The sequence below is a fragment of the Ornithodoros turicata genome, chromosome 5, assembly GCF_037126465.1.
Source record: "Ornithodoros turicata isolate Travis chromosome 5, ASM3712646v1, whole genome shotgun sequence".
NCBI lineage: Eukaryota > Metazoa > Arthropoda > Arachnida > Ixodida > Argasidae > Ornithodoros > Ornithodoros turicata.
This window is the reverse complement of record NC_088205.1, coordinates 78,966,382-78,978,575: the sequence shown is the minus strand read 5'-3', so window position 1 is coordinate 78,978,575 and position 12,194 is coordinate 78,966,382. Positions and strand designations below refer to the sequence as shown.

At 48.0% G+C, this 12,194-nt stretch overlaps 1 protein-coding gene across 3 annotated transcripts in view; it reads left to right on the top strand.

Annotated features, from left to right (window-relative positions):
• The window catches only part of LOC135394891 (transcription initiation factor TFIID subunit 1-like), a 28,393-nt gene extending 16,668 nt beyond the window's left edge, over positions 1–11,725 (top strand). For all 3 annotated transcript variants that reach the window (XM_064625936.1, XM_064625937.1, XM_064625935.1), the window contains 24 exons: positions 22–195; positions 261–434; positions 1,198–1,388; positions 1,518–1,632; positions 2,345–2,486; positions 2,561–2,691; positions 2,786–2,866; positions 3,669–3,818; positions 3,887–4,009; positions 4,110–4,188; positions 4,283–4,503; positions 4,615–4,717; positions 5,298–5,353; positions 5,453–5,589; positions 5,651–5,713; positions 5,775–5,871; positions 5,943–6,104; positions 8,170–8,421; positions 8,817–8,994; positions 9,063–9,346; positions 9,409–9,561; positions 9,640–9,798; positions 9,912–10,160; positions 11,430–11,725. In XM_064625936.1, the coding sequence (XP_064482006.1) occupies positions 22–195; positions 261–434; positions 1,198–1,388; positions 1,518–1,632; positions 2,345–2,486; positions 2,561–2,691; positions 2,786–2,866; positions 3,669–3,818; positions 3,887–4,009; positions 4,110–4,188; positions 4,283–4,503; positions 4,615–4,717; positions 5,298–5,353; positions 5,453–5,589; positions 5,651–5,713; positions 5,775–5,871; positions 5,943–6,104; positions 8,170–8,421; positions 8,817–8,994; positions 9,063–9,346; positions 9,409–9,561; positions 9,640–9,798; positions 9,912–10,160; positions 11,430–11,663 (3,708 nt within the window). In that variant the 3' untranslated portion in view covers positions 11,664–11,725. The remainder of the gene's footprint in view (positions 1–21; positions 196–260; positions 435–1,197; positions 1,389–1,517; positions 1,633–2,344; positions 2,487–2,560; positions 2,692–2,785; positions 2,867–3,668; positions 3,819–3,886; positions 4,010–4,109; positions 4,189–4,282; positions 4,504–4,614; positions 4,718–5,297; positions 5,354–5,452; positions 5,590–5,650; positions 5,714–5,774; positions 5,872–5,942; positions 6,105–8,169; positions 8,422–8,816; positions 8,995–9,062; positions 9,347–9,408; positions 9,562–9,639; positions 9,799–9,911; positions 10,161–11,429) is intronic.
• The last annotated feature ends 469 nt before the right edge of the window (positions 11,726–12,194 follow it).

Sequence of the window (12,194 nt, the reverse complement as noted above, 5' to 3'; positions counted from 1 at the left end):
TGCATTTCCTACCTTCCACAGCACTCAATCCCTGCAATTGAGCTACGCGCCCCCTTCTTTCCGACGCACATGGGGCCCTTGAAACTTCGCAGCTTCCACCGACCTCAACTGAAGCGGTACTCGCACGGGGCCCTGGCTCAACCAGGACCTCACGGAGTCATCCCGTTGCTCAAGCACATCAAGAAGAAGGCCAAGGTTGCCCCATCGTTTGCGTAAATATATCAGTCGTGTCTGTACTAACGGAGCACACACCCTTCCAGATGCGAGAGCAAGAGCGTCAGGCCTCGGGTGGTGGAGAAATGTTCTTCATGAGAACCGCGGAAGATCTCACGGGCCGCGACGGAGAGCTCATCCTTTCCGAGTACTCGGAAGAACACCCGCCCCTCGTCATGCAAGTGGGCATGGCAACGAAAATAAAGAATTACTACAAGAGGGTAAAGTCTCTTGCGATCGTCGCTGAGGGTGTCTGCCAACCTGGAAAAAACCGGGAGTTGTCAGGGAATTTTGATGCGGCTGGAAAAGTCGGGGGATTGTCAGAGAATTTGCCAAAAAAATAGCTGAAGTCTGGGAAGTCAGGGCCACACCGCAGCAATGTTGCCGCGAGTTGCAGTTCACCAATGTGACAAGCTCGGAGGAAGAAAAGTAGGGCAGCCTCACCGATACTTAGAGCCTGAAGTTTTCGGGAAATATTTTTTCCTAAATTCGGGGATAAAAATCGGGTAAATAAACATGCGCACTAAACTCATGCAAATTCGGGGGAAAAAAACTTTCAGTATGCTAACTTCATGGAGAAATTGGGCTCAGTTACTCAAACTAACTTTAGTGGTTTGGTGCAAGCGTGATGTAACAGCCAGTTTGCTGCCAAATAAGTAAGTTAGTGTGTATTCCTACAGTCATCCCAGTGAGGGCTTTTTGCCGGGTAAAAATCGGGTTTCACCCTAAAGAAGCAACCTTCAATTCGGGGTGCAAATTCGAGGAAGAATCGGGTAAAACCCTAAAGCTTCAGGCTCTACTGATACTCAATAAATGATCTGTTTTATGAGGGATCTGGATATCAAAACTTATAGCAGAAGGCACCAAGTTCCCTTTCGTTTTGGTCAGAGAATTAGCTCTAAGTAGGGGAGGCTGCAATTTGGTAGACACCCTGTCGCCGAATAAACGCGATGGTGTGATTAATACGGAAGCGTTTCGTTGCAGAAACAAGGCAAAGATGTGGGGCCGCCCGAGTTCAAATATGGGGAGACTGCGTACGCGCACACGTCACCGTTTTTGGGCTCGTTGACGCCTGGCCAGAGCCTGCAGGCTTTCGAGAATAATCTGTTCAGAGCACCCATCTACGAACACCAGGTGGCAGACACAGACTTCGTCATCATACGTACCAGGCAACAGTGAGTTTCCGTCTGTTAACAGTCACGAGTGCTCTTACGGTGTCCGTGTCTGTAGTTCCAAAGGTGTTGTGTTTGCTTCTAATATAACGGCAATTTCGGGATGTGTTACACGCTTACTTCTTTATGTAGCTACTACGTTCGAGAAGTGGAATCCATCTACACTGTGGGCCAAGAGTTGCCACTGTCTGAAGTGCCTGGCCCAAACTCCAAAAGGGCGAACAATTTTGTTCGAGATTTTCTTCAGGTCAGCGCCACTTTGCCTGCTGGAGCTTCAAAATCTGTCACCCATTAAGCGTGTGACGTGTTTTTCAATTCTGAGGATCCCCTCTTTGGTCTATATTAGGTGTGCCAGTGTAGGTGGTTTGCGAGTTCCACGTCATGTGGCAAAAATTCGTGTTACCCCCGTAAAACCACTAATATCCCTAGGACATCCCTACGAAGTCGTGAACGTCCTGAATATCATGTGGCAAAAATTCATGTTACCCCCGTAAACCACTAATATCCCTAGGACGTCCTTACAAGGTCGTGAACGTCCTTAATATCTGGACATCCACGCGATATCCGTGGGACGTCTAAGAACGACATTAACGTTTTGGTTTTACCCAGCATGGTGCATAGTTCATATTATTGCGTGCCTGTGAGAGACGCAGTTTCCCAATGATGCCACGATATGAACTCGTGTGGGCACCTGGAATGTGGCAGCAGATGCAGTTACATTCCAAACCACTACAGTTAGTTTGAGTAACTGAGCGCGACTGCTCCCCGAATTTAGCGCACTGGAAGGTGTTCCACCCGAATTCGCACGAATTTCGAACGCACGTTTATTCGCCCGATTTTCGCCCCCCCCCCCCCCCCGAATTTAGAAACCCCGAAACTTCAGGCTCTAGTTATCCGTAGAAGGGGGGAGACCGCTGAGTCGAGCATGAACGCTAATGCAGAGCCGTCTTTCTGAACAGGTTTTCATCTATCGTCTATTCTGGAAAAGCACTGATAGCCCACGGCGCATCAAAATGGAAGACATCAAGAAAGCATTTCCTTCGCATTCCGAAAGCAGCATTCGAAAACGGCTCAAACTGTGTGCGGACTTCAAGCGTACCGGTGAGGGCGATGACTTGATCAAGTGCACTGCTTGTGTACCGTAACTTGACATTACTATCTTGCTTCCCTGTCAGGCATGGATTCCAACTGGTGGGTGTTGAAGCCAGAGTTTCGCCTTCCTACGGAGGACGAGATCCGAGCCATGGTGTCACCTGAGCAGTGCTGCGCTTACTACAGCATGATTTCTGCTGAGCAGCGCCTCAAGGTGAACCTACGGTGCCTCAGCAGCATCTTTCCAGTGTATACCAAAGTTGTCATCGAGCATTTCGTGATAGTCTTTCTCGCCTCGTTGACTTCAGGACGCCGGCTATGGTGAAAAATCGCTCTTTGCTCCCGAGGACGAAAATGACGAGGAGATGCAAGTGAAAATGGATGATGAAGTAAGGACTTCTCTAATGCTTTTATTTTAGCCTTTAAGACATTGAAGAGGTTGCAGATCCTCAGAGCTTTTAGTGAACTTTTTTCGTCGTAGACAGTTGTACAATACTTGAAAACATCGCATCAGGGATGCTTTCAAATAGTCTGAGATGCGCAAAGGAAGTGCCACCATAACAGTGCATCATCCGAATTCTCCACAGGCACACATGTGCGGCGTCACAGAAGGTGCACTTCGGAAAGTCTCTCTCACTTTGGAAAGGAGGGCGCGCTCGTCGAAAAATTTAGCAGACGACAGTTTGAGTCAACTGTTTTGTTTGAACAAATGGCGACATACCATTGGCATACCGTAAAGGCGAAACAGCGTGGAACAGTTACACTTGTAAGTTTAGTGTATCACGTTAGATACGCATTAGCACTTAAAACAATTTTTTAATTTCCAAAACAATTAAACAATTGATTAAGTTAAAAGAATAAAAATGTTATAATTTCATCGGTGTCTATATTGAACTAAGAGAAATTCTTGTCGTCTGCTATTACACCCGATTCCATTCGCTCGTCACTTGCTATGTGCCCTCTGGAGCCTGTTTAGTAAACAGTATATGTTGCAGACGAACGGTAGCAGATGACACGCGTAGTGGTGCTCAGAGTGTTTCTCTGAGTACTTTTGACTCGAAGGCGCGCGTATGATGCACACTGTGATTACATGTGTGGGGCATCACTGTTCGAATGCACCCCAGGAGCTGCGGAGCTGAGACAGGACCGAAGCTACGTTGCCGCTTACGTCCGTAATTTTGCTACCCACAGGTGAAAGCTGCTCCGTGGAACACCACTCGAGCGTTCATCTCATCCATGAAGGGCAAGTGCTTGTTGCAGCTGACAGGTGTGGCAGATCCGACCAGCTGCGGAGAAGGGTTCTCCTACGTCCGGGTACCCAACAAGCCGCAGCAGTCTAAGGTCACCAGTCTTCCTTCCTTGTTTCCGCCTCAATCCTTCGCTGAACTAGCGTGTATCTTGCAATACAGGAAGACGGTGCGAGCCAGCAGCCAGTCAAGAAGACGGTGACGGGAACGGACGCCGATTTGCGGAGGCTTTCACTCAGCAATGCCAAGCAGCTGCTTCGCAAATTTGGTGTGCCAGAAGATGATGTGAGAATTCTTATCTTTCTGTCTTATCTACTTCTTGGGCACCCGCACGATGTTGATGTTCGTTCGAAGTTGTTAAGAGGAAGATGAACTTGCTTCGTAGATTAAGAAACTGTCACGATGGGAGGTCATTGATGTCGTGAGGACCCTCTCGACAGAGCAAGCAAAGGCCGGTGAAGAAGGTAGTTTCTCTTATCATGTATCATCATATCATATCATCTTGTAATCAATCATAGACGGTAGAAATGTGAAAAATTGCTCCAAAATGTCCTCCAGCCATGAGCAAGTTTGCCCGAGGCAACCGGTTCAGCATTGCGGAACACCAGGAACGATACAAGGAGGAGTGCCAAAGGATCTTTGATCTCCAAAACAGAGTCCTCTCGTCCAAGGAGGTCCTTTCTACGGACGAGGATTCCAGCTCTGAGGATGACTCTGACATTGAGGAGATGGGCAAGAACATCGAAAACATGCTATCGAACAAAAAGACCAGCTCACAGGTTATTAACCGCTAGATTCTTTCGATGTCATTCTGAAAAAGCTGAGTTCATTTACGAGTGAATGTAATTCGTGGAGCTGTTTGTTTCAAGTGCAAATCTTGTACATACTAGCTGTCTCACGAACGAGAAGAAGCCGAACGACGCGAGCTGCAGCGTCTCATTATGGGCGACGATTCATCTGCTGCTGATGACGGCAAGAAGAAGAAAGACAAAGGTCAGGGCCCGTAGGACATGGTACCCAGATCCGTTTTAGAGGGAGTTTGACCACTAGCGCGTCATGCGATGTCACGGCTGAACGACCTCCTTCGCCTTGCTCTACTGTTGTCCCATCGTCAGTTGGTTGCAGACACCATGTTGATGCTGAGCGTTGTTTACTATGCAAGGAGGGAAAACACATGGGTACTTCATTCTTCGAAAGCCCGTCGTCATTGAATTCTTTCAGTTTGGTAACAAAGCCAGGTGGCTGCATATCACAGGTGGCTGCAGGTCGTAAGCCGGCGATTCTGGTAGATTACATTGAGCGCGACAAAATACGTGTCAACCAGCTGGCGGACAATATCAAAATGGTGTCCGCCGGACGGCTGATAAGCGGATCCGTTTGGATTCGGGCTTTTTAGGCGGCGCAACGACGACTATGATTTCAAAACAGGCTCCACCCACGAGGTGGCAAAAGTTCAGAGATTGGCCAAACTCTCCCTATAAACACCTCTGATGGTACCCTTTTACCCACGGTACCCAGTACCCTTTTTGCGTGAGATTTTGTTTGCTAATGTTTCGTCTCAACCTCTACGTAGACGGAAAGGGAAGAGACGATGACAATACATCGATGGCCAGTCTTCGCTCCAATGAGGTGGGCTCATGTCTTGGTCTTCTGAGCGTACAAATTTGATTTTAATATGCGTATTTTTCGTTGTTTTTTTATTTATATAACGCATATTTTTTCAACCAGAATGGCAGGATCCTGAAGATCTACCGTACTTTCCGAAACGCTCGAGGTCGAGAGTACGTCAGAATCGAGACCGTGCGGAAACCAGCAGTCATCGACACCTACGTGAGGATACGAACAACCAAGGATCCTGCATTTATGTGAGATTCTTCCTTACGTCGGCACCATGAGGCGTATATATATATTTACGTAATTTCGCAGACGTCAGTTTGCGTCTACCCTGGACGAGCACCAAAAGGAAGAAATTCGGAAGGAGCGACGAAGGTGAGCAGTTAAGACGCTTCCCTGTGTGTGTTTTTGTGTGCCTGAAGAGCTTCTTTCTCAGAATTCAAGAGCAGCTTCGCCGGCTAAAGCGCAATGCGGAAAAGGAAAGGCACACTCCCATAAGGAAAAAGCCCAAAAAGGAACAGCCCCTTCTCAAGGTATATGTACACATAACTCATTTCAGAGCTGCAAGAGCTTTACCGGCAAGACACTTTATTTCTCTCCTCAGCTCAAATGTGGAGCCTGCGGTGCCATTGGCCACATGCGCACCAACAAGACCTGCCCACAGTACCAACCCATGGCTCCTCTGCCTCCAGTTCAGGTGGCCATGACAGAAGAACAGGAGGAAGAAGAAGAAGGTTGCGGCCTGCAGGACGATAACCTCGTCAAGGTAGGCGACGTGCTTCCGATGACGGCATTATTTGCGAGCTTCGTGCGGGTGAGATTGCTTGTAGTGACACACGTGATGGAGGCGGGGATAGGGTTGCCACCGGGCCGGTATTATACCGGCACGGCCGGTTATTTGCTCTCTCTGCCGGTTGCCGGCAGGAAGGTGATACCGGCAGCCTTTTGCCGGTATTTGTGGCTCAACACCTCGCTTTTACAGGGTTTTCCTTTCAACATCCCACTGCAGCTTGAATAAATCTGGAGCACAGATCCAACTCCGTAGTCACCAGTCGTTTTCTTAGTTATTCATTATTATTATCATTGTTGTCTTAAGCCAGTACGCTCGTTCTTTCTCTCTCTCTCTCTCTCTGTATACTGTCCACCCCTCACTTACTTTTTCCCTTTCCCACGAACATTTCCTCCTTTCCCTCTATTCCACCTCCTCTCCCTCAGACGGTATTTTTCACTACGAAAGGTGGTAACCCTAGGCGGGGATGTTTCGCCATTCATTAAATGAGCTGCCGCATTTCGCGCAATCATGTCTTGAAGGACTTCATTACAGGAACGTAGCCTTTCCGCACAATACATTACGCAGCTGAATATCACTGATAAAGTGATAGTCGATCAAATATACTGATACGCTCGATTAACTGATAAAATAGCCTGTATGCGGGCAAGGTGGGAGATTAAATCCTTTGTAGAGAAACCCTGAGCACGGGCAAGAGGATGACACGACACAAGCCGCTGCTTGTGCCAAGCACGAGCTTTCTCTACAGCGGATGATGAGCTTGAGTGTGATGCGGAGTAGCTCAACAACTACTGGAAGGAGTCAAAACTAAAAAGCTGCTTCTAGGAAGAATCAACTTTTCAAGCCTTTTTCGTAGCGTTTCTCGTCTGTGTTGTTCACAGGATAATGTTCACCGCTCGAGTTCAATAGCTGACCTAACGGAGCCCTCCTGCAGCGATTTCCCTCGTATATATATATATATAGTGATTAAGTTCGTGATAACGGCTGACATCGTTATATGCGGGTCTTACTGTAATAGGTTACCGACCTGTACATGTGATATCGTTTAAAGGAGCAGTCTAGAGGCCCACAACTTTGTTTCTGTTTTTGGTCAGTATGGAATGTTAGGCGGCCGAAAACAGTTTTCCCATAATTAGTGCAACCATAGCTAAATTGGGACGCCTGCAATAGCTCCCCGAACCTCCCGTGCGCGAAACACCCTCCTTCGCCTTCACGATAGGCACGTGATGAGCGCCACCACGCGCGTCACTCTGTGACGCAAGTGGTGAGGACGCTCCTCATTGGACTTGGGATCACATGATCGAGGTGAGCAACATCGCAAAGGCCGGAGCGTCTGCTACCGCTTCGGAGACGCCATGCGTTCTCCGGCTACGTGATGTCCGAAACGGAGGGTTTGAAGGCTGTCCACGACACAACCACGCTTTTTTGGGACCACAGACAGCATGGGAAGAACGAGTGGTGCAGCCCGAAATTAACTGCGCTTGTACAGCGCAAACCCCGTGCTTACCAACAGTGTGCAGCCTGTCCAACTGTTTTCACGGCGTAGTTGGTTCAGTGGCTAACAGGTGGCGCCACAATACCGCTTGCTTTCTGCTACTGTGAATTCTAAGATTGCACAGAAGCCACGGATATATTACTCTCGTGATCGTAATCTTATTTTCTCGGGCTGCATATATGCTTTGTTTTTTTAAGAAAACGTGATATAAATCATATAAAGAATAGAAGTCAACAAGAAACAGCTCGCAATGTTCGTAGCAGACGAACGAATGAGGGGCTCTCTACCACCAAAGTCACAGTAGAGTGGGTGTGGTCTGCAGTTGTAGCACCCCGGCCTGTCACCGCGGCAGCGATTTTCCAAATTAATTGCACCGTGGACAGAAATATTTTGTGGGAATGCTTTTCACATACTGCTTTACAAGATGACAGCAGTTTTTGGCCGTGTTAGATACCACTTTAATGCTCCTTTAAAGTCTATAAAAAATTTCTGGAAAGCGTGGTTGTTGAATGCAACTCTTTAAGTATGTGACCCTCCGCATTCCAGGTGGATGAGACTCGGGTGGTGTTGTCTAAGCAACTTGTAAAGCATGCGGACGAAATGCGGCGCAAGTCGCTGGTGCTCAAGTTTCCGAAGGAGGCAGTGGCCCTGAAGAAGCGGCGCCGTGCAGGCACGGTGCTGCACTGCGATTATTTGCGCCGACCCAACAAGGCTGCAAACAGAAGACGCACCGACCCAGCCGTCACACTCTCCATCGTGCTCGAGGGAATTCTCAACGAAATGAGGGACCTTCCCGAGGTTTGTACGACTAGGCCTACTTTAGTGCAGATCCACTGTTTAAAACTGAGTGGTAACTGAGACTTCTGAGCCTGTGCTTGGGAACTCCTTTAGCAATGGATTCCCGTGAACACAACAGAGAAATGCAGACAACCAACAAAACGTTTCTTTGTAGCAGTTCATCTTGAAGTAAAACCGCGAAAACTAAACAGAGCGCTCTGTTGTGTTTGTATGTCTTCTGTTCCGTGTGTCGCTCCGTTAGGCTTAGCACTTTTATTCCTAGATGAAATTTAGACATATGTTGTTGCTTGGGATATGGGAAGCACAGTTACTGTTATGATCACCTGACCTTGTTTCTAGCTTGTTTCTGGTTACGGTCGAGGACAAACACTAACCGTTAACGACAAACAATGCAGACCCAGCCATTCTGGTATTCTGTAAGTGCCAAAGCAGTCCCGGACTATCATCGCATCATCACCCAGCCCATGGACTTGCAACGTGTCCGCGAGAAGCTCCACGAGAAACGCTACCAAAGCCGAGAGGAGTTCTTGACGGACGTCAATCAAATTGTCGAGAACAGCAAACTGTACAACGGTAAGGAAATCTGGGGCACTTCATGAGAAGCAAATCTTATCGACTCTCTTTCGTTTCTCCCTGGACAGGTGTCAAGAGTCCACTCACCCAAGTGGCACAGAACATGCTGGAACTGTGTCTCAAGAGGTTTGCAGAAAAGGAAGACAAGCTGATGCGGCTTGAGAAAGCTATCAACCCACTACTGGACGACAACGACCAGGTGGCCTTCTCTTACATCCTGGAAGGAATTGTCTGCGACCACCTCAAGAGCATTCCAGAATCGTGGCCCTTTCACAAGCCTGTCAATAAGAAGTTTGTTAAGGACTACTACACTGTCATCAAGAACCCCATAGACTTGGACACCATCATCAAGGTGTGCTCTTGTTCCGCGCTTTTTAGTAGTCACAGGTGGCAGCAGGCACGCTTACCTTGCAGAATGTGAAAGCTCACAAATACCACAACCGTGAGGACTTTTACCATGAGGTGGAACTTCTCTACAAGAACAGCTTTCAGTTCAATGGAGCGGACAGCCAGTTCACCCAAAAGGCCAAAGAGATTGTCGATGCCTGTAGGATGTCTCTGGATGAGGTACGCCACCTCCGTTCCTTTTACACATGCCCCTGGGGGTAGATGGTGACAAAAGGGTGTACGTTCTTTGCTTTTCAGCATGACAGCCAGCTGACACCTCTTGAGCAGGCGATCAGGGCAGCCCAGGAGGCGGCACTTGACGCGGCGGACACGGACTCTGTGGTCACAGGGAACTCGTATCCGGCCGAAGACAGTACCATTGCGGAGAGTGACATGGGCAGGGAGGACATGATGCGGGTAGGGAGTCTCTCCTCCTCCTCCTCCTCGCAGGCACAAATATTCTAGTGGGAAGCCACTAGGTCGAGCAACCTGGGTTCCTTCTCAAGCTGCGATGCGTGCACTTTTTGCAGCCCGAATCTCGTGCCAGAAGCGAGGAGAACGAGTTTGTGGACGTGGAAGGCGACGAGTGCATTCGGATTCGGCGTCCCAGTCTACGGTCCACGGCGGACGGGAAGAACAGTGTCCTCGATCAGGATCTCCAGATCACCCCTGAGAACAGTGAACCGGAGCCTGAAGACGAGGAAGAACCCATGGCTGACTCGGATGAAGATCAGCCTTCTGTGCTCATGACCAGATCATCCATGGTCGGCGAACCAGAGGTGGGTCTTTTGCTGCGTGTGAGATGTTCGAGGCGCGTTGCATTCCTGTGGATGCACTGCATCGGCAGATCCCTTGGTGAAGCAGTCCGAAATATTGGTCAGCGGCTGTAGTATGCTCTATGCTCTATCATAGTATGCTCTACCCAAAAGGCTATCGTAAAACGTTTCCTTTCACCTTCGTCACTCCATGCTTTTCAAAACCTAAAGTGCTGCCAGGACTGTTTCACACAGTGTGAAGTCCCAATGGCAAGTTGTACCAGGGGTATATGTCGTGAAGAAGACCCCTGCGGATGCCAGAATAAAACAGATCTAACTTCGGACAGTTTCTGTTGATTATCTGAGCATGCGCTGTGTCGAGCACGGAAAATGCTGTTTCTTGCTGTGAGCCGCAAGAACGAAGCGACATCAATGGTAGATCAACGCGAGTGATTTTATACACCCGAAGCTTGAGCATTCGTCGTATAGGATGAAACCGCTTGTGGGCTGCCACCACGTGTGGCATATCAGAGTTGATGGGACTTAGCTTCCTGAATATGTTGCATTGCCGGATAGCTCTCGGAGTGACCTATTCGCAGCTGTTCACCTCTTCTTGCTAGTCCTCCGCAGTCCAGAGTTGTTCTATGAAAACTGACCTTATAGTCACAAAAATACTTTCAGATTTCGCTGCCACGATGAATTCGACACCGTTGAACAATGTTCGCACGAACATGTTGTCAACAAGTACAGCACCGAAGACACATAAGTGGTGCAACTAACCTGTGATAACACACAGTATACATAGAGCCTGAAGTTTTCGGGAAATATTTTTTTCTAAATTCGGGGGGGTAAAAATCGGGTAAATAAACACGTGCACTACATTTATGCGAATTCGGGTGAAAAAACTTCCATTACGCTAAAATCGGGGAGAAATCGGGCTCAGTTATTCAAACTAACTGTAGCGGTTTGGTACAAACGGTGATGCAACTACATTTTTCTGCCAAACAAGTAAGACGGTGCATACCTACAGACATCCCAGAGAGGGCAATTTGCCTGGCAAAAATCGGGTTTCACCCTAAAGAGGCAACCTTCAATTCGGGGTGCAAATTCGGGGAAGAATCGGGTAAAACCCTAAAACTTCAGGCTCTAAGTATGCACTTACAAGACTTGGTCCATCTGTCCAGCACACAGAATTGTAAACTTTCTCCTATGGCAGTGCAAAAATATTTCACTTCATATTAAGCTCGGGGTTGCAGTAATCCTGACAGAGACTTCAATCCGTCTTTGACGCAGGCCGTGGAAGACACAGAGATGATAGACGAGAATTATGACCCCTCCGAGTTCCTGTTGCAAGGTCAGTACCGGTTCCAGCAAGCGCAGGCGTCAGCTGGTGATGGACAAACTGCTGGCAACGTCATCAGCACGGATCTCGCCGTGTCGGAGTCGGAAGAGGAGGCCGAGGAACAGCTACCCGACATCGAGGACACTCCGGAGAAGGATGAGGACGGGGAGGATCTGTGGTTCTAACTATTTGTATTTGTTGTACATAGTGATTAAATGTGTCGTGTTGCGTTTATCCAATACCATGACCCCGAAATTTTCAGCAATTCGGAGATGTGCATTGTGAGAGGCATCTGGTGGCAAGTGTGTTCACATGTGTGAGTACAAATAAATGTCGTCATTGTGTTGTTAACTAGTGGTAGTGTTACCAATTTCAGTTAAGCTAATTAATAATAATATTTTTTGTGTGTTATCTGAAAGGCTTGTCAGGGTTGTAAAAATTTCGACAGGCACCTAGGTCCAATCAGTTTACGAAACCAGAGGGGGATATCTGTATGTAAAATTCTGCATGTAAATCTGTAAAAATCTGTATGTTAAAATCAGATGCACGCATGTTTTCACAAAGAAACGATGAGAAAGAAGGAATTCCAGCCTGTAAAATTATGAGACTGAAAGTGTTTGCTCTGGAACTGCTTTTTGAGGAACTGCCTTAAGCTGTGGGCCAAGTTTGAGACAAGAGCTGTATTGGACTGCAAATTACTTGTAGATGCCAAACGC